This window comes from Cydia strobilella, chromosome 3 (genome assembly GCF_947568885.1).
Source record: "Cydia strobilella chromosome 3, ilCydStro3.1, whole genome shotgun sequence".
Lineage (NCBI taxonomy): Eukaryota > Metazoa > Arthropoda > Insecta > Lepidoptera > Tortricidae > Cydia > Cydia strobilella.
This window is the reverse complement of record NC_086043.1, coordinates 23285365-23310111: the sequence shown is the minus strand read 5'-3', so window position 1 is coordinate 23310111 and position 24747 is coordinate 23285365. Positions and strand designations below refer to the sequence as shown.

Here is a 24747-nt window from a genome sequence, read left to right as displayed (position 1 = left end):
ACTTCTGGGATAAAAAAACTAGCCTATGTCCTTCCCCGGGACTCAAACTATCTCTATACCAAATTTCAACTAAATCGGTTCAGCGGTTTAAGAGTGAAGAGGTAACAGACAGACAGACACACTTTCGCGTTTATAATATTAAGTATAGATTGTGAATATTTCTTGTATAGAAGGAAAATAGCGTGGCAGGAATTTAACATAAAAAATAATTCATACTATTTGTTGATTCTAAAATCTATCTATGGATCTAATAAAAAAAATAACGTAACGTACTAACGATAAAAAACCGGCCAAGTGCGAGTCAGCCTCGCGCACGAAGGGTTCCACCATAACGCAAAAAACGGCAAAAAAATCACGTTTGGTACACCAAACGTATACATATACATACGTTCCCATATGGGAGCCCCACTTAATATTTATTTTATTCTGTTTTTAGTATTTGTTGTTATTAATTTCAACTGTCTAGCTATCACGGTTCATGAGAGTACAGCCTGGTGACAGACAGAGAGACAGTGGAGTCTTAGTAATAGGATCCCGTTTTTACCCTTTGGGTACGGAACCCTAAAAAACGTTGATATAGCACGACAGCATTCCAAACTTTTGATAAAAGATAATTGTAAGCTAGTTTGAACTTTAATAGCACGTGACAAAGTCCATTATTTGAACATAAGGCTTGTGTGTGTTGTAGCCCGTAATCGAGAAGAAAGACCTGGTAGCTCCGGTTCAGAAAAAGGTCCCACTGTTCAACTATCTGCTGGATACGTTCCAAGACAAGTTCTCCGGGGGGTAAGTTTCCATCCTGTTTAATCTTTCGTAATGAAAAGTTAACTTTTTCACAACGCCATATCAGGGGAGCTATTCGTCTACTTTGCCCTAGGTACAGCACCGCTGCATTTCGTGGCAGTTTTAAATATTCTGCCACGTAGTGCTGGAACAATATACCTCCTCCTATAAGGAACTCAAAATCAATCGGTTCATTTAAATTTAATTTTAAAAAACATATTTTAAATTTACAAAAATTATACTCTTGTGCCATTTCTACTTGAATGAACGCCTCCCATATAATTTATTTCTCCTTGTGTTATACATTAATGACTGTTTATTTAACCTATATATTTTTTTTTATCTGGTTTTTATGGAGGCTTTGGACACTCTAGGTGAACATGTCAGCCTCATGGGTGCTATCATAGTTCCCTACTCAAGGGAGAGGTCAATAAAGTGGTAAACACTGATTGCCTTGTCCGATATAGGCTCTGCCAACCAACAATTGATCTGTCCATTGTGCATGGAGCCCAGACTACCAAAAATTATTTTTCTCAAGTCCGAATTCCGGACGCATTCCAACAACACGTGAGACAAGTCATCAGTCTTCTGACAGTTTGCACACAGTGGTGACGATTTAACACCCATCATGTACAGAAATTTGTTTGTAGGGATGTGTCCGGACCGGACTCGGAAAGCTGAGACTAACACTTTTCTAGAGAGGTTGGCAGAATCAAACCAGGGTATTCACAAGGGTCTATCTTGAATTGTTCTGTACCAAACCTAATTTAAATTATTGTATTGTTATTGTAGTTTTTAATAGGATAATATAGGCTTATTAAATTTACTTTTTATATAAATTTTGTACTTTAGCGTGTAGTTGCGCTCTCTCGGAAGGGTGTCCACAGAAGACCAGCGTAGAGATCCTTAGGTGGTATCTTGACATTAAGCTGAGTGGAGACCTTTTCAGTGACGCTTAATAATAAGTTGGTTCTGATCGCACTTAAACTATCGTGAGACATATTTCAAGGATGAGGATGGATTCCCAAAGAATCCGAAACATGTCGCCAACGGCGACTAAAAATAATAGTGAGTAAAAACCGTACTGATAAATATTTTGAAGTTGGTTCTGTATGTCTCTATAAATTTCTTCTATTTTATTCTATTGTAATGAAAATTTTAAGTATGTGGCGTTGAACAGTTCCGAGCTGAACTCCAAAGCTCTTAAATTAGCAGTTCCACTTCAGTGATTTTTTTCTGATAGAAATGCGCAAGTTGCTGTAACAAATACTTTTCAAATCGTTATTAGCGTCTAAAAGAGCGCTGGTGGCCTAGCGGTAAGAGCGTGCGACTTGCAATCCGGAGGTCGCGGGTTCAAACCCCGGCTCGTACCGATGAGTTTTTCGGAACTTATGTACGAAATATCATTTGATATTTACCAGTCGCTTTTCGGTGAAGGAAAACATCGTGAGGAAACCGGACTAATCCCGACAAGGCCTAGTTTCCCCTCTGGGTTGGACGGTCAGATGGCAGTCGCTTTCGTAAAAACTAGTGCCTACGCCAATTCTTGGGATTAGTTGCCAAGCGGACCCCAGGCTCCCATGGAGCCGTGGCAAAATGCCGGGACAACGCGAGGGAGGTGATGATTAGCGTCTAAAAGAGATAATGGAATAAAAAATATCCCTAAAATTGTATTGTTTTTTTTTTCACTCAAAAATATGCTTCTAAAAAATAGAAAATAGTTCTGATTTTTGAGTTTGATTTTCATAATAGGGAATATTACGCGAAACTGCGTAGGGAGCGCCACTACCACAATTACTTTCTCTGTCACTTGCATATTCGAGCGATAAAGAGGCAGATAGCGAAATTTCGGATTCGCGTTTCCCGGTAGGTCCTTTGTAAAAAAACCGCCTTGATGCATCAATGTGATATTTTATTATCTCTGAAAACCTGTCATAAACCTGTTAAAGGTACAGTATGTATAAGTTACTCTATGGTTTAGTAAAAAGGCTAGTGCTGCACTCTTGTGGCAGAACATTGCTTTGACGACCAGTCTGGCCTAGTGGGTAGTGACCCTGCCTGTGAAGCCGATGGTCCTGGGTTCGAATCCCATATTTGTGTGATGAGCACAGATATTTGTTCCTGAGTCATGGGTGTTTTGTATGTATTTAAGTATTTATATATGTATATTATATAAATCGTCGTCTGAGTACACATAACACAAGCCTCCTTGGGCTTACCATGGGACTTAGTCAATCTGTGTAAGAATGTCCTATAATTTTTATTTTGTTTTAAATATGCCCTATTTGTCCATTTATTTTCAGCGACACAAAGTCTCAACCAACCGACGCATCAGACCAGTCCATATACTGTCAAGAGTTCTACCGTACCCTCTACCCCGAACACAAGACATCACGTAGCTATTACAACTACACCACGTTCAGCGCCCCCAACCCGCACGAGCAGAGCGTGGCCCAGGCCGTGCTCAAGTGGTACTACGTGCAGAACTCTCTGGACAACTGCACACCCCATCTCGAGGGGGAAGGTACATGTTCATATATTATTGCACCCTGTACGAACACAAGACAGCGACTATGACTACACATTCAGCGTCCCCAACCCGCACGAGCAGAGCGTGGCCCAGGCCGTGCTCAAGTGGTACTACGTGCAGAACTCTCTGGACAACTGCACACCCCATCTCGAGGGTGAAGGTATACATGTTCATATATTATTGCACCCTGTACGAACACAAGACAGCGACTATGACTACACATTCAGCGTCCCCAACCCGCACGAGCAGAGCGTGGCCCAGGCCGTGCTCAAGTGGTACTACGTGCAGAACTCTCTGGACAACTGCACACCCTATCTCGAGGGGGAAGGTATACATGTTTGTATATTATTGCACCCTGTACGAACACAAGACAGCGACTAGGACTACACATTTAGCGTCCCCAACCCGCACGAGCAGAGCGTGGCCCAGGCCGTTCTCAAGTGGTACTACGTGCAGAACTCTCTGGACAACTGCACACCCTATCTCGAGGGGGAAGGTATACATGTTTGTATATTATTGCACCCTGTACGAACACAAGACAGCGACTATGACTACACATTCAGCGTCCCCAACCCGCACGAGCAGAGCGTGGCCCACGCCGTGTTCAAGTAGTACTATGTGCAGAACTCTCTGGACAACTGCACACCCCATCTCGAGGGGGAAGGTATACATGTTTGTATATTATTGCACCCTGTACGAACACAAGACAGCGACTATGACTACACATTCAGCGTCCCCAACCCGCACGAGCAGAGCGTGGCCCAGGCCGTGCTCAAGTGGTACTACGTGCAGAACTCTCTGGACAACTGCACACCCTATCTCGAGGGGGAAGGTATACATGTTTGTATATTATTGCACCCTGTACGAACACAAGACAGCGACTAGGACTACACATTTAGCGTCCCCAACCCGCACGAGCAGAGCGTGGCCCAGGCCGTTCTCAAGTGGTACTACGTGCAGAACTCTCTGGACAACTGCACACCCCATCTCGAGGGGGAAGGTACATGTTCATATATTATTGCACCCTGTACGAACACAAGACAGCGACTATGACTACACATTCAGCGTCCCCAACCCGCACGAGCAGAGCGTGGCCCAGGCCGTTCTCAAGTGGTACTACGTGCAGAACTCTCTGGACAACTGCACACCCTATCTCGAGGGGGAAGGTATACATGTTTGTATATTATTGCACCCTGTACGAACACAAGACAGCGACTATGACTACACATTCAGCGTCCCCAACCCGCACGAGCAGAGCGTGGCCCACGCCGTGTTCAAGTAGTACTATGTGCAGAACTCTCTGGACAACTGCACACCCCATCTCGAGGGGGAAGGTATACATGTTTGTATATTATTGCACCCTGTACGAACACAAGACAGCGACTATGACTACACATTCAGCGTCCCCAACCCGCACGAGCAGAGCGTGGCCCAGGCCGTGCTCAAGTGGTACTACGTGCAGAACTCTCTGGACAACTGCACACCCCATCTCGAGGGTGAAGGTATACATGTTCATATATTATTGCACCCTGTACGAACACAAGACAGCGACTATGACTACACATTCAGCGTCCCCAACCCGCACGAGCAGAGCGTGGCCCAGGCCGTGCTCAAGTGGTACTACGTGCAGAACTCTCTGGACAACTGCACACCCTATCTCGAGGGGGAAGGTATACATGTTTGTATATTATTGCACCCTGTACGAACACAAGACAGCGACTAGGACTACACATTCAGCGTCCCCAACCCGCACGAGCAGAGCGTGGCCCAGGCCGTTCTCAAGTGGTACTACGTGCAGAACTCTCTGGACAACTGCACACCCCATCTTGAGGGGGAAGGTATACATGTTTGTATATTATTGCACCCTGTACGAACACAAGACAGCGACTATGACTACACATTCAGCGTCCCCAACCCGCACGAGCAGAGCGTGGCCCAGGCCGTGCTCAAGTGGTACTACGTGCAGAACTCTCTGGACAACTGCACACCCCATCTCGAGGGTGAAGGTATACATGTTCATATATTATTGCACCCTGTACGAACACAAGACAGCGACTATGACTACACATTCAGCGTCCCCAACCCGCACGAGCAGAGCGTGGCCCAGGCCGTGCTCAAGTGGTACTACGTGCAGAACTCTCTGGACAACTGCACACCCTATCTCGAGGGGGAAGGTATACATGTTTGTATATTATTGCACCCTGTACGAACACAAGACAGCGACTAGGACTACACATTTAGCGTCCCCAACCCGCACGAGCAGAGCGTGGCCCAGGCCGTTCTCAAGTGGTACTACGTGCAGAACTCTCTGGACAACTGCACACCCCATCTTGAGGGGGAAGGTATACATGTTTGTATATTATTGCACCCTGTACGAACACAAGACAGCGACTATGGAAGTCGTATAGAATCCGTAAGGAATTCGTATAGGAGGTGCAAGCGCGCCCTGCTTGCCCTTAGAGTTGGTCAAAGACGCCTAGTCTTACTAAGATGGCATATAGTCGAGAAATTGTGACGGGTACCGCCGTGGAGATGGCCTAGGGGTTCATGGCGTTAGCCGCGATAGCTAAAGACGCCGGTTCGAATCCGGCCTTCACCACTGGAGGGCTTCGTCACTTTTTCTTTAATATATGACATCTATTACAGTTTATAATGTAATAAATAATAATAATAATAATAAAAATATTTATTTCCAGTTAATGTTACAACAATAGGATAATCTTTTACAGCAAAGGTTTAAAATCTAGATGTTAAAGCCTAAGATTAACGGTGGTCTCCACACTAGGCAAAGCCTGTATCGTGGTTACCAGTTTAAAGATATGTACTTAAATATATCAATTTTGACATAAAACTTTTTTTTTTACATATATTGCCAATTACACTATGTATCTATTTATTTAAATTACGTGAGCAAAAAGGTGCACAAGTTAATAGCAGGTAGGTATTTTAAAGTTTAATCTAAATGTAAATACAAAGGTTAGTGTGTGTGTGTGCATGTGCATGTAATGTGAAGGTTTACAAAAGTATTCTTCTTTTTATGATTATAAAATTAAAAAAAATTAATACATGGAGCTAATTATTTCCGCAGTGGTCCAAAAAGTCGCCGAAGAGCTCCTGAATAAGGACTGTGCCCTCAGCGTGGCGTGCCTGCTCCGCTCGGCTCGGGACTCGCGGCTGTGGAAGCTGCGCCACTCCCGCGCCGCGGTGAGCGCCGCGCTGTACGCCAACGTGCTGGAATGTTCCGCACCGGACCTCAGGGACAACGTGTACCTCACTAAACCGAAGCAGGTCAGTGGACAAGTCGATTGTAAACTATGTTATATTGTCTTCGGTTACCGCGATAGTTACTCATGAAATAAAACTATGAAAACGGATTATATCGCGTATATTGAATTTATAATACATCCCGACGTTTCGAACTCTTTACAGCGTTCGTGGTCAACGGGTGACTGAGGAAAAATTACAAAGTGCAAAAATACCCACATACTAAAATAATGAACAATCATAGACTACAAACTTTAAGGCTGGTTGTACATGCAAAATCGGTTCATAAGGCTAGTTATACACTATAATTATTTTTCAAGTAAAGATATATATATATATACGCGATAAAAACTATGCCGGCTCCAACCCTACACCACGGACCCGAGAAGATTTAGTTCCCTCCTAAATTGTAGGAGGGTATCCCAATATGGGACCGGCAACAAACTCGGCGGGACACATCTTTTCAAAACATCAGAATGTCCAGCATCATCCAACACTAAGGTCTCACAGTCTATGTCTCGCTTGCTCCTTTATCAGATGGACTACAGGATCCCAAGCTGGTGGTAGAGAAAAGCCATCTTCCCTATTAAAGTTTGGATATTTCTTAATCTCAATGGCCTCGCGCAGCATTCTGGGTATGTAACGCTTCTCCTTGGCAAGAACCAGAGGCTTATCAAACTTGATTGAGTGATTGGCTTTATCCATGACATGCTCACAGACAGCAGACCTAGGTCGACGGTGCTTGACATCAGCTATGTGTTCCTTCACCCGAGTGGAAATGCTCCGTTTCGTCTGCCCGACATATGATAGGCCACACTCACAGTCCAGCCTGTACACTCCTGCAGTCACAACTATGTTATTTAATTTAAAGTGCCACCACGTCCAGAACTGTCTAAGTAACTTCCCACCCGACTTCCGTTTCGAACGCCATCTTGATAGTAGCCTCGCGATTAATTCCTTTGTTTTTTGCTCATTAATATTGTTTAAAGTGTAATATCGATAGCTTTATTATACAATTATCTAATGTGGTAGTGTGCAGTGAATGGAGAATTAATCTCAAAGTGTGTTTAACCACCATTTTGGAGTCAACGGCCGGTAGTCCACGTGCTTCTCGTAAAATCCAGCTATCGGTTTTACGAGACAACTACAACAACCACCGAACAGCGTCGTGCTCTAAGAGCATTTATTTTGTTCCTACCCTTTTACGTGTCATTGGCTATGGGCAACAACGCCCTCAAGTCCATCAAGAAGAAAAAAAAAAAACTTCCCACCCCATCATGAAAGCGAAGATAACTTGTATAACTGGGCGAGCGTGGAAGTAAGTGTGCGTGTGTGTTTGTGTGTGTCTGTGGACGATGTTATAACTTCACCTTTTATTATCCTAGTTCCTCTCTGGACTGGACGTGGATACATTGCATATCTAAGTTAAAATAAATCCTACATTCTGGGGCCTGGGGGCGCGTGTATTTAAAGAATCCCTATTCTGCGCGTGTGAGGGTCTGCCATCTTGTGGCCTGAATCGTAAACATAAATATGTACATTACCAAAGCGAGTGCTACCATCTACTGTTCTCGTACGTTTTCTTGTGCATAGTACGTTCTGCCATCTTGTGGGCTACATCGGAAGCATAAACTTCACATTTACGCCTCGCGGAAAAAAATCTGACGGCTCCTGTGCTGCCCCCTATAGTTCTAATCTACTTTACTAACTGAAAGCAACAGTCGACGGATTAAAAAAAACTTTACACAATTGCACTAAACGCAGTCGACGGACTGATCAATATCACTCAGCAGTGAACTTATGACACATCCATACAATTTATTTATTTACACCCATACAATTTTTTATTGGTAACATTGTTGTTTCGGAGCAGTGCTACCGATCCTAAATCTCTCATACCCAAACGAAAACCGAAATAGACCAAAGACTTTTTTTATTTAATTTCAGCTAGCTCGAATGACTCTCGAAGGCCAGAACGCCTCCGACGAACAAATGGAAGTGATCCGTCGTTGCCTCGCCAAGCTCAGCGGGTGTAGTGAAGTGGACCAGATCAAATCACTAGGTGTCAACGTCAATGGCTTACTGTTCTCTGCTGACCCTGACTACCGGCAGGAGATCGTCTACAGACTCGCCAGGTAACATATAACATAATGACTAGAAGGTCAGAACAGAGCAAATATAAGTGATCCGTCGTTGCCTCGCCAAGCTCAGCGGCTGCGGTGAAGTGGAACAAATCAAATCACTAGGTGTCAATGTCAATGGCTTACTGTTCTCTGCTGACCCTGACTACCGGCAGGAGATCGTCTACAGACTCGCCAGGTAACATATCACACAGCTGAATGACTAGAAGGCCAGAACAGAGCAAATAGAAGTGATCCATCGTTGCCTCGCCAAGCTCAGCGGCTGCGGTGAAATGGAACAAATCAAATCACTAGGTGTCAATGTCAATGGCTTACTGTTCTCTGCTGACCCTGACTACCGGCAGGAGATCGTCTACAGACTCGCCAGGTAACATATCACACAGCTGAATGACTAGAAGGCCAGAACAGAGCAAATAGAAGTGATCCATCGTTGCCTCGCCAAGCTCAGCGGCTGCGGTGAAATGGAACAAATCAAATCACTAGGTGTCAATGTCAATGGCTTACTGTTCTCTGCTGACCCTGACTACCGGCAGGAGATCGTCTACAGACTCGCCAGGTAACATATCACACAGCTGAATGACTAGAAGGCCAGAACAGAGCAAATAGAAGTGATCCATCGTTGCCTCGCCAAGCTCAGCGGCTGCGGTGAAATGGAACAAATCAAATCACTAGGTGTCAATGTCAAATGGATCACTGTTCTCGATCCTGACTACCGGCAGGAGATTGTTTACCGACTCGCGCCATTTAGGTAAAGTATCTAACCTACTGAAACTTAGTCTGAAATAATAGTCATTCTGTATTAAATTTTTGTGAGTATGGATCCTTTTCGTAAACCACATCCAAGTGATCTACATCTACACACACTAGGTACTATTACTAGTAAGATACGGATGACTGCGAGATTTTGATCACCTAACCATAATTTCATTATTAGGAGACGGATCACTTCGAGATTTTGATCACCTAACCAACTTATATTATCTCTACTTCTGCTGTAACAGACACTTTTTAGGGTTCCGTGCCCAAGGGGAAAAACGGGACCCTATTACTAAGACTCCGCTGTCCGTCTGTTTGTCACCAGGATGTATCTCATGAACCGTGATAGCTAGACAGATGATAATATGTATCTATTACTGTTGCCGCTATAACAACAAATATTAAAAACAGAATAAAATAAATATTTAAGTGGGGCATCCATACTACAAACGTGATTTTTTTTGCCGTTTTTTTGCGTAATAGTACGGAACCCTCGACTCCCCGGACTCGCACTTGTCCGGTTTTTAAATCTTCATTTGTATATATTATTTCCCCAGGTCACCAAACCCCGAGCACCTGGAGCTGGCGTGTTCCCTGGCCTCCAAATACGACATGGACGCCTTAGAAGTGTGGCTGCAGCACGCAGAAAGCGACCCTACTCTCACGAGTTTAAGGTCGAGTTTACCTTGCAGCGACGCTACATTTCATACTCGGTGGGGCATAATATACAAGTAGCAATAGACATAGTATACAGGGTGTCCTTAGCCATTGGACAAAGCCGAAATGTACATATGCATTAGGGTATTTAGAATCAGTATACCAAGTATCATAACAACCGGTGTAGCTGTTACGAAGAAATTAACAAATTACGATTTTTTTATTTGGAGCAGCCTGTATGTGTTAATAGCTCCTGGGGTAATAAATAGTATCAAAAATAGATATAACTCCGTAATAGATGGATACAGTCTAAGGAAAAAACGTGCCTCGAAAATCAAGAAAATTTGATTCTCGTTCCTCTGCGCTACTAGCTTTGGCCTACTGTCGTATAGATGGCGTTGACGGTTTCGTTTGTTATTTAACAATTTAAACGCATATCAGTGAAAGAACATGGGTCAAAATCATAAAAATAATTAATGCAAATAAAAAAATCATTTATCCATATTTAAATACATTTTATCGTATTTTTATAAATCTTCATTTTTAGTTTTAAAGTGTGTCGACAGATGGCAGTGAATTTACAGGGGTTACAAAATTTACTATGACAGTTCCGCTCTAGATAGTATGAAACCTTTTTCGACCTTATTGATTATCGTTTTTAGGGTTCCGTACCCAAAGGGTAAAAACGGGACCCTATTACTAAGACTCCGCTGTCCGTCTGTCACTAGGCTGTATCTCATGAACCGTGATAGCTAGACAGTTGAAATTTTCACAGATGATGTATTTCTGTTGCCGCTATAACAACAAATACGAGAAACAGAATAATATAAACATGTAAATGGGGCTCCCATACAACAAACGTGATTTTTTTGCTATTTTTTTTCCGTAATGGTACGGAACCCTTCGTGCGCGAGTCCGACTCGCACCTGGCCGGTTTTTATTATTTATGACATTAATAAAATTCTATCATTTGCCTGCGATCGAACAGTATGATTTTGAAAATAATTTTTGTATACAATTGTATGTTGAAAATTGCGGGTGGCTAAATACTTTTGAGCGGTAGTGTAGGTACAACCAAAGATAGATATAACTCCGTAATAGATGGATACAGTCTAAGGAAAAAACGTGCCTCGAAAATCACGAAAATTTGACTCTCGATCAGATGGCGCCACTAGTTTTGGCCTACACTCGTATAGAGGGCGTTGACTGTTTCGTTTGTTATTTATAATTTTAACGCATACCAGTGAAAGAACATGGGTCAAAATCATATAAAATAATTAATGCAAATAAAATAATAATTTATCCATATTTAAATACATTTTTCATTTCTCATGCTCTGAAAGAGGATCATTGTTGTTCTAAAAGGTGTGCAGAAAATGATACGTGTCTGCACTAGAGCATTTTACGTTCGAAGTACGATTTTTTGAATTTTTTTACGATAAGCAATTGAAATTTGAATTTAAATGTATTTGTTATACAATTTCCATTCTGATATTTGACTCTCCATTCTATAAATAGAGACACTTTTGCCTAAATTGTTAACTGAAGGTAGGGTACCTAAAAATACTATAAAAAATTATACTTGGTCATGTTTTAAAAAAGACATGCATTTTACTTTCCTCGTATTCGAAATGAAAAGTAGAGTGTTTAACTCGGGTGAAAGGCATCATTTCAGCCTCAGACTATTGGCGCTCTCACTGCGTTCGAGCGCCAAAAATACCTCGGCAGAAATGACTGCCTTTCATCCCTTGGTTAACAATCTACTATTAACGTATTTTTTTAAATCTTCATTTTTAGTTTTAAAGTATGTCGATAGATGGCAGTGAATTTACAGTGGTTACAAAATTTACTATGACAGTACCGCTCTATCTTATTATATCCTCATTGGTACAACTAATTACATTCCCCTGGCATTTCTTATATTAATAATTAAAACGTTTTCTCATGTCTCACCTTACATCGTCTTCCAGCATCCGCGAAGGCCTCTGGCCGAAGATCACCGGCTCCAACCACCACGCGCTGATCAACTTCTTCTCCATACTGAAGGGTGTCGACGAGAAACCTCCGCTTTGGGGCCTCACGGCGGCTGAACACATCAAGCTGCTCAAGAAAGTGAAGGCCGCCTCCAACGGTAACACTTTAGTAGGGTTCCGTACCCGAAGGGTAAAAACGGGACCCTATTACCATAGAGTAACTTATACTAGAGCGGTACTGTCATAGTAAATTTTGTAACCTCAGTAAATTCACTGCCATCTGTCGACACACTTTAAAACTAAAAATGAAGATTTATAAAAATACGATAGAATGTATTTAAATGTAGATAAATGATTTTTTTTATTTGCATTAATTATTTTTATGATTTTGACCCATGCTCTTTCACTGATATGCGTTAAAATTGTTAAATAACAAACGAAACCGTCAACGCCATCTATACGACTGTAGGCCAAAACTAGTAGCGCCCTCTGAACGAGAATCAAATTTTCTTGATTTTCGAGGCACGTTTTTTCCTTAGACTGTATCCATATATTACGGAGTTATATCTATCTTTGCTATTACTAAGACTCCGCTGTCCGTCCGTCCGTCTGTCTGTCACCAGGCTGTATCTCACGAGCTAGACAGTTGAAATATTCACAGATGATGTATTTCTATTGCCGCTATAACAACAAATACTAAAAACATACTAATATAAATATTTAAGTAGGTCTCCCATACAACAAACGTGTTTTTTTGCCGTTTTTTGCGTAATGGTACGGAACCCTTCGTGCGCGAGTCCGACTCTCACTTGGCCGGTTTTAGTAGCTTTATGAGCTGTAGTGTAGACCTCGCGAACTTGCTTGCTTAAAAAATTAAAAAAATCTTGAAAATTTTACTCAAACTAAATCGACGAAATGAAGTATAATTTTATTATACTTCATTTTGTGTTGTAAGTTTTGTAAAGTATTTTAAGTATTTAGTTATTAAGATTATCTTGCTATACCCTATCAAAGATAGATATAACTCCGTAATAGATAGACACAGTCTGAGGAAAAAACGTGCCTCGAAAATCAAGAAAATTTGATTCTCGATCAGAGGGCGCTACTAGCTTTGGCCTACTGTCGTATAGATGGCGTTGACGGTTTCGTTTGTTATTTCACAATTTTAACGCATATCAGTGAAAGAACATGGGTCAAAATCATAAAAATAATTAATGCAAATAAAAAAATCATTTATCCGTATTTAAATACAATTTAACGTATTTTTATAAATCTTCATTTTTAGTTTTAAGGTGTGTCGATAGATGGCAGTGAATTCTGGGGTTACAAAATTTACTATGACAGTACCGCTCTATCTTATTATATCCTCTTTGGTGACAGTGAGATCTGCTCTGTCCTGTCACGCCGATAACAGCGTTCATCGTACTCACGCTGTATTTATATTTAACTTAAAATATTTATTTATTTTAAAATATTTAGATCAGTACGGTTTCACTCACTATGAGTTTTAGTCGCTTTTGGCTTTTGGGGATATTTTGAAATATGTCTCACGATAGTTTAATTTCGATTGTACTATTTTTACAGAGTTGGACTACAAGATCCTCCTAGAACCCGCCTCCGAAGCCGAATTCACCGCGCACATACTGTCCGTTATGCGGCCCGAGACCGCCGGCATGGTCACCAAGCTACTACGGACATTACCTCCGGCTTTCCATCTGCCTGTACCTGTCCACACGCTCTTCACCATGTGGCTCACTAACTACTTCTTCAGTGTGAGTACAGTTGTGTATTTTGATAACTATTCAATTTAAAAAACCCATACGCTTTATGCCAAATAATCCATTTTATGACAAAAATGACTTAAATCATTTTAAAAACTGTAATTGATGTCATATATTAAAGAAAAAGTGACGAAGCCCTCCAGTGGTGAAGGCCGGATTCGAACCGGCGTCTTTAGCTATCGCGGCTAACGCCATGAACCCCTAGGCCATCTCCACGGCGGTACCCGTCACAATTTCTCGACTATATGCCATCTTAGTAAGACTAGGCGTCTTTGACCAGCTCTAAGGGCAAGCAGTGCGCGCTTGCACCTCCTAAACGAATTCCTTACGGAATTACGTTATAGCGAGAGACTGGTGCTGCCATCTATGAACAAGTTTGGGAACAAATCAAATTATTTTATTAAATATTTTGATTTGTGTTATTTTAAGTAGTCACACTACTATATAAATATATATAGTATATCTATATATAGTAGTGTGACTACTTAAAAACACACAAATCAAAATATTTAATAAAATAATTTGATTTGTTCCCAAACTTGTTTCCATCATTTTGATAAAGAGCTGATACTCTTCAAACTGCTGGATCGGTTTCTATCAAACATAGCTAGAAACCACCGCAGGGTAACTCGCTTTCACGTAAAAAATCCGCATCGAAATTTGTCCATACGTTGGAGAGCTACGATGCCACAGACAGACAGACAGACATTGGCGTCAAACATAATAACACCCCTCTTTTTGCGACGGAGGTTAAAAAGACATGTCCACAGGCATATTTTTTTTATACTACGTCGGTGGCAAACAAGCATACGGCCCGCCTGATGTTAACCAGTCTCCGTAGCCTATGTACGCCTGCAACTCCAGAGGAGTTACATGCGCGTTGCCGACCCTAACACTCCTCTCCCCCGAGCTCTGGCAACCTTACTCACCGGCAGGAACACAACACTATGAGTAGGGTCTAGTGATATTTGGCTGCGGTTTTCTGTAAGGTGGAGGTACCTCCCCAGTTGGGCTCTGCTCTAGATCTGGAATGACATCCGCTGTCCTGTGCCCTACCACACAAAGCGAGATGTCATTCACAGGGCCCATACCTCTCTTTTGGACGTAGTTTAAGGACATACCCGGGTCCGGTATATAATATATATTCTCATTTATTTTATTTTCTTTTCCATTTTTATGATTTGATATTTGTATAATGTACATGCATATTTTTTTTAATCAAATTTCTACAAAGAAAAGTACCTACTGTATGTAATTGCATGAATTCTATAGTAATTTAAAATGTATTTTTTCTTATTTACTCGTAACGCAGGTTCATTATAGGTATAAGATGTTTTGTTTTGAAAAGATGTGTCCCGCCGAGTTTGTTGCCGGTCCCATATTGGGATACCCTCCTCCAATTGAGGGGGGATTTAAATCTTCTCGGGGCAGAGGTGTAGGGTTAGAGCCGGCGTAGCTTTATTTGTATTATGCCTACTTGAATAATAAACTTTATCTTTATCTTCAGACTTCACATTTCTACACCCCAGGTCAAAAGTATGGAAACAAGCGTATTTCAATAGAAAAGTGTGATCTTTTAAGCGATGGATTTTATACTACTCATTGACAATTCGGTAAAAATAATAATAGAACATTTTAAAAGTAAATTACTCTGGCTGTGATAGTTGCCAATTCAACATTTTGTCATGTAATTAAAGGGTAGGTATAATTATGTAACTTTTTCCTACTTTATTTTTTTAGCTTTTTGACAATTAAGCGTGTATTTTTAATCTTTTGGGTTTGCCTAATGTAAGTCTTAGCAAAGATAGATATAACTCCGTAAGGAAAAAACGTGCCTCGAAAATCAAGAAAATTTGATTCTCGTTCAGAGGGCGCTACTAGCTTTGGCCGACTGTCGTATAGATGGCGTTGACGGTTTCGTTTGTTATTTAACAATTTTAACGCATATCAGTGAAAGAACATGGGTCAAAATCATAAAAATAATTAATGCCAATAAAAAAAATCATTTATCCATATTTAAATACATTTTATCGTATTTTTATAAATCTTCATTTTTAGTTTTAAAGTGTGTCGACAGATGGCAGTCAATTTACTGGGGTTACAAAATTTACTATGACAGTACCGCTCTAGTATAAGTTACTCTATGATATAACGAAAATAGAAACATGAGATATTAAAGAAAACAACGTTGTTTCCATACTTTTGGCCTGGGGTGTACATACCAAATTAATTTGGCATAAAAATGTTTTAATGCTATATATTTTCTTCAGGAACCAAGTAACGGATCGTCTAACAACAAGAAATGGATGCAGCGTTACCGCCAATGCGCCAGCTACTTCAACAAGCTCGCCAAGAAGGAACTACTGCGGTTCCTGGCCGACGTCTGCTTCAGCGACCAGGCTTTACACACGTATGTACATGTATTAGGTGGGTCTTGTTTCCCGTAAAGTTTTTTTTTTTCTTTCTTTTTTAGGAAACAAACAGTCACATACAGATAAGACATGGTGTTGTATAACTTTATAGTGTGGAATTTAATAAGCTTTCGTTTCGCCATACACAGTATTCACATTAAACCCCGATATTCCGAGAAAAAAAGAAAAACCAAAAAAGACTTATACTTTTCAAGATGGCGCTTGATCCCCGTGGTCCCCGAAGCTCCAATTTTATGACACGCAAACAGGGATCCCTGAAATTGTAGGTGTCAAATTTCATTACTGTCACTATTGTTTAAACCCCATTTAAGACCTAAAATCTGTTTTATAGTCACATTTTTAAGTTTTACACATTTTTCCTCCATTTATTTTAGTAAATTTGTATTGCATAGTACTCGTGTACCAATTATGGATCTACTGATGTCTATTTTATTGAAATTCACTCAATAGTTTAGGCGCTAGAAGTAAAAATATGTTTTACTATTCGGCGTCCTCTCAAGGCAGCTGTATTGATTTTTCTTTAATAAAACAGGTGTAAACAGGTTGTGAAGGGCAAGAGGAATCTACCAATATGTCGTTTTAAAAAATCCGTCCAGTATCCTGAGCTACAGGGTGTACTGATTTTCAGTATTTAAACCCATAACCCTACTTTCTGTTTAAGTCGCAGTCGAGTAAAATGTTGATATTGGAGTAGAACGTGTACAAATGTATAGACAAAAGTGGAATTCATATTCCTCCAAGTTTCATATTAAGAGAATATCCCCTGAAAGGGTATAAGCGCTAAATCTGGATTCAGCTATTTTTTTCTATAACAAGATGTATTTTTTCCGCAAAGTTATCCAGGACTTTTTTGTGTAGAATTTAATAAGCTTTAATGTTGCCTTACACCATATTTTCATAGAGAACGTATATTTAGAGTAAAACGCAAATTTCTCCAGGATGGTACACATTTTCCAAGATGGCTGCGATTCCTCGAGGTCCCCAACCCCAAATGTCAAATAGTGTGGACATGAAAAAAGACCTTTAATTATACACATATACATACCAAATTTCATATCTTTGGAAGGATTTCGAGGTAAGACTTAATCCGGTTGTACTATTAAAGTATTCAATTATTTCAATTTATCTTGAGTCTCTCACGTCTTCAGACGCAATAAGACATCAAAAATTAGTCTAAGGTAAAAACGTAAGTACCGCTCTATCTTATGTCCACTTTGATTTGAATCACTCTTAGTATCATTCACGTCGACACTTCGTTCGCTAGTTCACGGTAGTGACAGCGCCATCTAGTGATCAATTGAGTAAACTTCTTCAGAGCGTCATCGAAGTTTAGGAATTTCAATCAGATTATACGTGACGTGATGTACTGATGTATCCCACTTTTAGAGACAAGTTATTCCTACCCACTGTATTAATATTATAAATGTGGGTAGTCCATCTATCTACATAGAACCAAAGATAGATATAACTCCGTAGTTACTCTATGATAGAACTATGTACATACACATACCAAATTTCAACTAAATCGGTGCAGCGGTTATTAAGTCCCCATACAAAATTCCACCCCCCTTTACATTTGTCAAAATCAAAAATTTCTTTTTTGAATTTTTCTGTTGTTTGTGTACTATCTTTAGTATCTTACATACCAAATTTCAGCTTCCTAGGATTTCAGGAAGTACCCTAAAGGTTTTGATAATCATCAGTGAGTGAGTGACGAAATTGGGGTTTTTTAGATATAAATAAAATCTAAAGTATAAGAGCTATGTAATTGAAAATTTTTATGCTTAATTAGTCCACTAATGACATCATATCCCGAGAATTTTGTTTATCTGGTATAATCCAAACCCAAGTTATGAGGGTTCAAAAAAAACGACAAAGTGCTTCGAAAAAAGGTAGGTAGTGCCCTTGCGCTTCGCTTTGCTCGTCTTGTCGGGGGCACTACCGGGCCCCCAGATATGTATGAACTATTAGTATTATCAAAGAGGATATAATAAGATAGAGCGGTACTGTCATAGAGTAACTTATACTAGAGCGGTACTGTCATAGTAAATTTTGTAACACCAGTAAATTCACTGCCATCTGTCAACACACTTTAAAACTAAAAATAAATATTTATAAAAATACGATAAAATGTATTTAAATATGGATAAATGTTTTTTTTATTTGCATTAATTATTTTTATGATTTTGACCCATGTTCTTTCACTGATATGCGTTAAAATTATAAATAACAAACGAAACCGTCAACGCCCTCTATACGAGTGTAGGCCAAATTCGTGATTTTCGAGGCACGTTTTTTCCTTAGACTGTATCCATCTATTACGGAGTTATATCTATCTTTGGTACTGTCATAGACTCATAGTAAATTTTGTAACCACTGTAAATTCACTGCCATCTATCGACATACTTTAAAACTAAAAATGAAGATTTATAAAAATACGTTAAAATGTATTTAAATATGGATAAATGTTTTTTTTATTTGCATTAATTATTTTAATATGATTTTGACCCATGTTACGCGTTACCCACGGATATGCGTTAAAATAACAAACGAAACCGTCAACGCCCTCTATACGAGAGTAGGCCAAAGCTAGTGGCGCCATCTGATCGAGAATCAAATTTTCGTGATTTTCGAGGCACGTTTTTTCCTTAGACTGTGTCCATCTATTACGGAGTTATATCTATCTTTGGTATTATTGTTATCACTGCGGTTATTTTCAACAACCCGTTAATATCAAAAATTAAAAAGAATTCTTCAAATCGGTTGACTTGATAACAACAAAGATAGATATAACTCCGTAATAGATGGATACAGTCTAAGGAAAAAACGTGCCTCGAAAATCACGAAAATTTGATTCTCGATCAGAGGGCGTCACTAGTTTTGGCCTACACTCGTATAGAGGGCGTTGACGGTTTCGTTTGTTATTTATAATTTTAACGCATATCAGTGAAAGAACATGGGTCAAAATCATAAAAATAATTAATGCAAATAAAAAAAATCATTTATCTATATTTTAATACATTCTATCGTATTTTTATAAATCTTCATTTTTAGTTTTAAAGTGTGTCGACAGATGGCAGTGAATTTACTGGGGTTACAAAATTTACTATGACAGTACCGCTCTACAATCTATGAACAGTCTCTATATTCTACAGGAACCAAACGTAAGCGCGATCTATCTCGATCCCGGCGCCATCTAACGAGGAATTGTGTTAACAGTACCAAAGAGAATATATAGGATAAAGGGGTACTGTCATAGTAAATTTTGTAGTCATAGTAAATTTTGTAGTCACAGTAAATTTACTGTCATCTATCGACACACGATTAAAACTAAAATTAAAAATATAAAAAAATGTATATCCCAAGGCTCCCAAACTTTATCCACACATCCTGGGAAGGAGCAAACTCGGATTATACGCATTTAGGACCAAATGAAGGTATTAAAACGATTTCCAGCTTGCTGGGAACAAAGAGGATATAATAAGATAGAGCGGTACTGTCATAGTAAATTTTGTAACCACTGTAAATTCACTGCCATCTATCGACAAACTTTAAAACTAAAAATGAAGATTTATAAAAATACGTTAGAATGTATTTAAATATGGATAAATGATTTTTTTATTTGCATTAATTTTTTTTATATGATTTTGACCCATGTTCTCTCACTGATAAGCGTTAAAATTACAAATAACAAACGAAACCGTCAACGCCCTCTATACGAGAGTAGGCCAAAACTAGTGGCGCCATCTGATCGATAATCAAATTTTCGTGATTTTCGAGGCACGTTTTTTCCTTAGACTGTATCCATCTATTACGGAGTTATATCTATCTTTGCTGGGAATTAATTCCTCAAAACGATTTTTTTTATCTAATTTGATTAGATTAGCCTATTTTCCTTTCCTAAATTAATATTCGTATCACTGCAGTTACTTTCCAATAACTCGTGATATTCAAAAATAACAAAATTTCATCTAAATCGGTTCACGCAACAGGACACTACAAAAGTGGTCTTTATCCTACGGTAACCAAACGCTTGCGCGTACTAACTCGCTCCCAGTGCCATCTGTTGACGATATTGATAATCAATAAAGTAAAGTAGTAACAAAGATAGATATAACTCCGTAATAGATGGATACAGTCTAAGGAAAAAACGTGCCTCGAAAATCAAGAAAATTTGATTCTCGTTCAGAGGGCGCTACTAGTTTTGGCCTACAGTCGTATAGATGGCGTTGACGGTTTCGTTTGTTATTTAACAATTTTAACGCATATCAGTGAACATGGGTCAAAATCATAAAAATAATTAATGCAAATAAAAAAAATCATTTATTTATATTTAAATACATTCTATCGTATTTTTATAAATCTTCATTTTTAGTTTTAAAGTGTGTCGACAGATGGCAGTGAATTTACTGGGGTTACAAAATTTACTATGACAGTACCGCTCTAGTATAAGTTACTCTATGGTAAAATAGTAAAAACATTACTGTCCACGAGAAAATATGTCAGTTCATTTTACGACAATAAACGTTTCTGACTTTATTTAATCATTCACATCGCTAAAATTATAAAAATAGCTTTTAAAAATAGAATCAATTACTTTTTTTTTTTTTTAATTACAAAAAAAAAAAAAATAATGACTATGATCTGAATCCCTTACTTTTCTAATGTTTTTTGTAGCTTATCTTAACAGCAACGGGCTTAAGCAATACTGTATGCGTCCTGAATAAATTTATTTTCTTTCTTTCTTTCAATATAGTATGCCATATTTACTTCAAAGTTTATTGTTTTCGAGATATGTATTTGGCATCAAAGTTGAACAGTTTTAGTTTTACTTTTGTGTTAATTAGTTTAAAATTAAAACCTACGACAAATTTTTAGAGACGTCAAAGACGAACCCAAATATTATGTAGATTTCGTATATGTAAGATCTTTCACAGCAATCGAGATACGAAAAAAGTGTTTTTTTTAGACAATGTTAAAAAAAAGCGGCCAAGTGCGAGTCGGACTCGCGCACCGAGGGTTTCGTACTTTTTAGTATTTGTTGTTATAGCGGCAACAGAAATACATCATCGGTGAAAATTTCAACTGTCTAGCTATCACAGTTCGTGAGATACAGCCTGGTGACAGACAGACGTACAGCGGAGTCTTAGTAATAGGGTCCCGTTTTTACCCTTTGGGTACGGAACCCTAAAAATCATAAATAAATAAATATTCATTTCTTTCGATAGACAAAAATGGAGATAAAAGATTGAAGAACCGATAGCCGTTTGTCTTCTCACTACATAGTATAAAACAAAGTCGCTTTCCGCTGTCTGTCCGTCCGTCTGTCCCTATGTATGCTTAGATCTTTAAAACTACGCAAAGGATTTTGATGCGGTTTTTTTTAAATAGATAGTGATTTAAGAGGAAGGTTTATATGTATAATTTGTAAAGGTTTTGTGTAAATTCGTTAAACTACCCGTGCGAAGCCGGGGCGGGTCGCTAGTAATTCTATATGTAGTGCAAAAGTAGGAGATACGATTCAAAATTTGTCAAAATTTGTCAAAAATCGATGAAACCTAGTAGCACCTTAACCCTATGCATGATTTTTTATTTTTGGTTGGAAAAAATGTTTAGCTTCAGAAACTTAAGCTTTTTACAAGCTTTTATTTAACTTGCAATGTACCTATGTAAGTATGTATGTAACATGTTTGTAAGGGTCAAATCTTGCAAGTTAAATTTGACCCACTTCCCGGTTTCCTAAGAAGCTGAAAATTTGCATACATATGTAAGTCGTGTGACAATGCAATATTATGGTACCATCGAGCTGATCTGATGATGGAGACAGGAGGTGGCCATAGGAACTGTGTGATAAAACAACGCAACCTAATTGTGTTTGAGATTTTTAGAATTGTCTGGATGAGTATTAGTTGCCTGTGGAAAAAGAGTACAGTCAGCGATAAAAGTTTGTACCAAAAATGAAATTTGCCAAAAACTTATTAATTTCTGTTGAATCTGTGAGCTGTCCAATGTTTGTTTGTTGTGCATTTGGCAACAATTAGCAATGTCGTTGATATTACAGGGTCCCAGCAGGCACGCGGAGTCTGATGCTGATGCAGGCCGTGGACTACTGCCAGCAGGAGCAGGAGAACGACTTCAAGTTCACCAAGGAGTAAGTTCCCACTCACATATATTACAATACAATACAATAGTTATTTTCGATACAAGTGCGGAAAAGAGGAAATTCGAAACGAGTGGCGATAAATTAAAACACGACCGCAGGGAGTGTTTTAAATCGACACGAGTTGCGAATTACCTATTCGCACGTGTATCGTACAACGTTTTACAGTAGGTACATATGGCCCTTTAAACTTTCGACATATGCACAAAAAGTGCACTTTACGCAATAGTACGAGAAAGTAGCACCATATGTACTTTACCGCACTTGTGTGATAAGCATTTTACGTAACTATGTCGAAAATTTAAAGGGCGATATGTACTGGAAAAGGTTTTACAATACATGTGCGAATAGGTAATTCGCAACTCGTGTCGATTTAAATAACTCCCTTAGGTCGTGTGATCCTTTTGTGAAATTCTTATTATTAAGCTTGACATATCTATAATAATTCAATGTACTTAAGAATAATAATAACTGCATCAATAAATTGCTCTGATATTTAGATTAAAGTAATATTTGTAAAACTTGACAATTTAAAAGTGCTTGTTGCTAGGCCTATTTGAATAAAGAGTACTTTGACTTTGACTTTATACTATTATTGCACACCTCATTACAGAAAACAATATAAATAATACCATAGAGTAACTTATACTAGAGCGGTACTGTCATAGTAAATTTTGTAACCCCAGTAAATTCACTGCCATCTGTCGACACACTTTAAAACTAAAAATAAATATTTATAAAAATACGATAACATGTATTTAAATATGGATAAATAATTTTTTTATTTGCATTAATTATTTTTATATGATTTTGACCCATGTTCTTTCACTGGTATGCGTTAAAATTATAAATAACAAACGAAACAGTCAACGCCCTCTATACGAGTGTAGGCCAAAACTAGTGGCGCCATCTGATCGAGAATCAAATTTTCGTGATTTTCGAGGCACGTTTTTTTCTTAGACTGTATCCATCTATTACGGAGTTATATCTGTCTTTGATAATACACTTGCAACACATTTTATTTATTTATTTAAAGAAAGTTTGTCTTCCAGTGAGATGTCCTGGACGCAGGTCGGGCAAGAGCTGACTCGCTGGGCGCGGTTCCTCGAGAACTACCACTCGGACACCATACAGGGCATCATTGTGAACAGCTGTGTGCCCCGCGACGAGATATGGCCGTAAGTAAAAAAAACCGGCCAAGTGCGAGTCGGACTCGCGTTCCAAGGGTTCCGTACATTACACAATTTAAACAATGTATCTTTTATGTGAAATGTCTTTAAAAACCCGTAGGGGTCGGATCAAAAACTAAGTAATTAAGTCCGACTCACGCTTGACTGCACATTTCTAATAGGTTTTCCGGTGATCTATAGGTAAAGATCTATTTTGTGTATTTTTTTCAAAAATTTTGACCCAGTAGTTTCGGAGATAAAGGGGGGGGAATGGTCATTTTTTGCCTTTTTTCTTGAATAACTTCTAAACTGTTTATCCTAAAATTATAAAAAAATATATTCGAGATTAATGAGCTCTTTCATTTGATATGTAACACGATATAGTTTGAAAAACTTTATATTTTAATTTTCTGATTTACCCCCCAAAAGTGGCCCCCGTGTTTAAAATTCATTTGTTCACGTTACATGTCCGTCTTTGGGTCACAAACTTGCATATGTATACCAAATTTCAACTTAATTGGTCCAGTAGTTTCGGAAAAAATAGGCTGTGACAGACGGACAGACAGACAGACGCACGAGTAATCCTATAAGGGTTCCGTTTTTTCCTTTTGAGGTACGGAACCCTAAATAAACCGGCCAAGTGCGAATCGAACTCGCGCACCGAGGATTCCGTACTTTTTAGTATTTGTTGTTATAGCGGCAACAGAGATATATCATCTGTGAAAATTTCAACTGTCTAGCTATCACGGTTCAGCGGAGTCTTAGTAATAGGGTCCCGTTTTTACCCTTTGGGTACGGAACCCTAACAACGTCCTTGAAAAATAAATCATCGAGTGAAGCCGCGTCTTTTGCATTCACTGCACACGTTATAACCACTAAGATATAAATAATGTGATTCAAGTAAGGACGCTGAACACGAAGAACTTCGCACAACCCGTGAGATAGGGATAGGAAATATGGGCAATGTACTTTAGTTCCCAAGTTGTATCCTCCAAAAAGTTGAAAAATTGCAGGTTAAAAAACCGGCCAAGTGCGAGTCGGACTCGCGCACGAAGGGTTCCGTATTATTACGCAAAAAACTGCAAAAAAATCACGTTATTT

The 24747-nt window shown here is 39.1% G+C and overlaps 1 protein-coding gene across 1 annotated transcript in view; it reads left to right on the top strand.

Moving 5' to 3' along the window:
• The window catches only part of LOC134756243 (NBAS subunit of NRZ tethering complex-like), a 99180-nt gene that overhangs the window by 62173 nt on the left and 12260 nt on the right, over window positions 1-24747 (top strand). Inside the window, exons 27-37 of the mRNA XM_063693070.1 lie at window positions 689-786; window positions 3087-3307; window positions 6402-6601; window positions 8525-8712; window positions 9122-9274; window positions 10032-10187; window positions 12102-12262; window positions 13689-13876; window positions 16156-16295; window positions 22379-22468; window positions 23530-23655. Coding sequence (XP_063549140.1) covers window positions 689-786; window positions 3087-3307; window positions 6402-6601; window positions 8525-8712; window positions 9122-9274; window positions 10032-10187; window positions 12102-12262; window positions 13689-13876; window positions 16156-16295; window positions 22379-22468; window positions 23530-23655 — 1721 coding nt within the window. The remainder of the gene's footprint in view (window positions 1-688; window positions 787-3086; window positions 3308-6401; window positions 6602-8524; window positions 8713-9121; window positions 9275-10031; window positions 10188-12101; window positions 12263-13688; window positions 13877-16155; window positions 16296-22378; window positions 22469-23529; window positions 23656-24747) is intronic.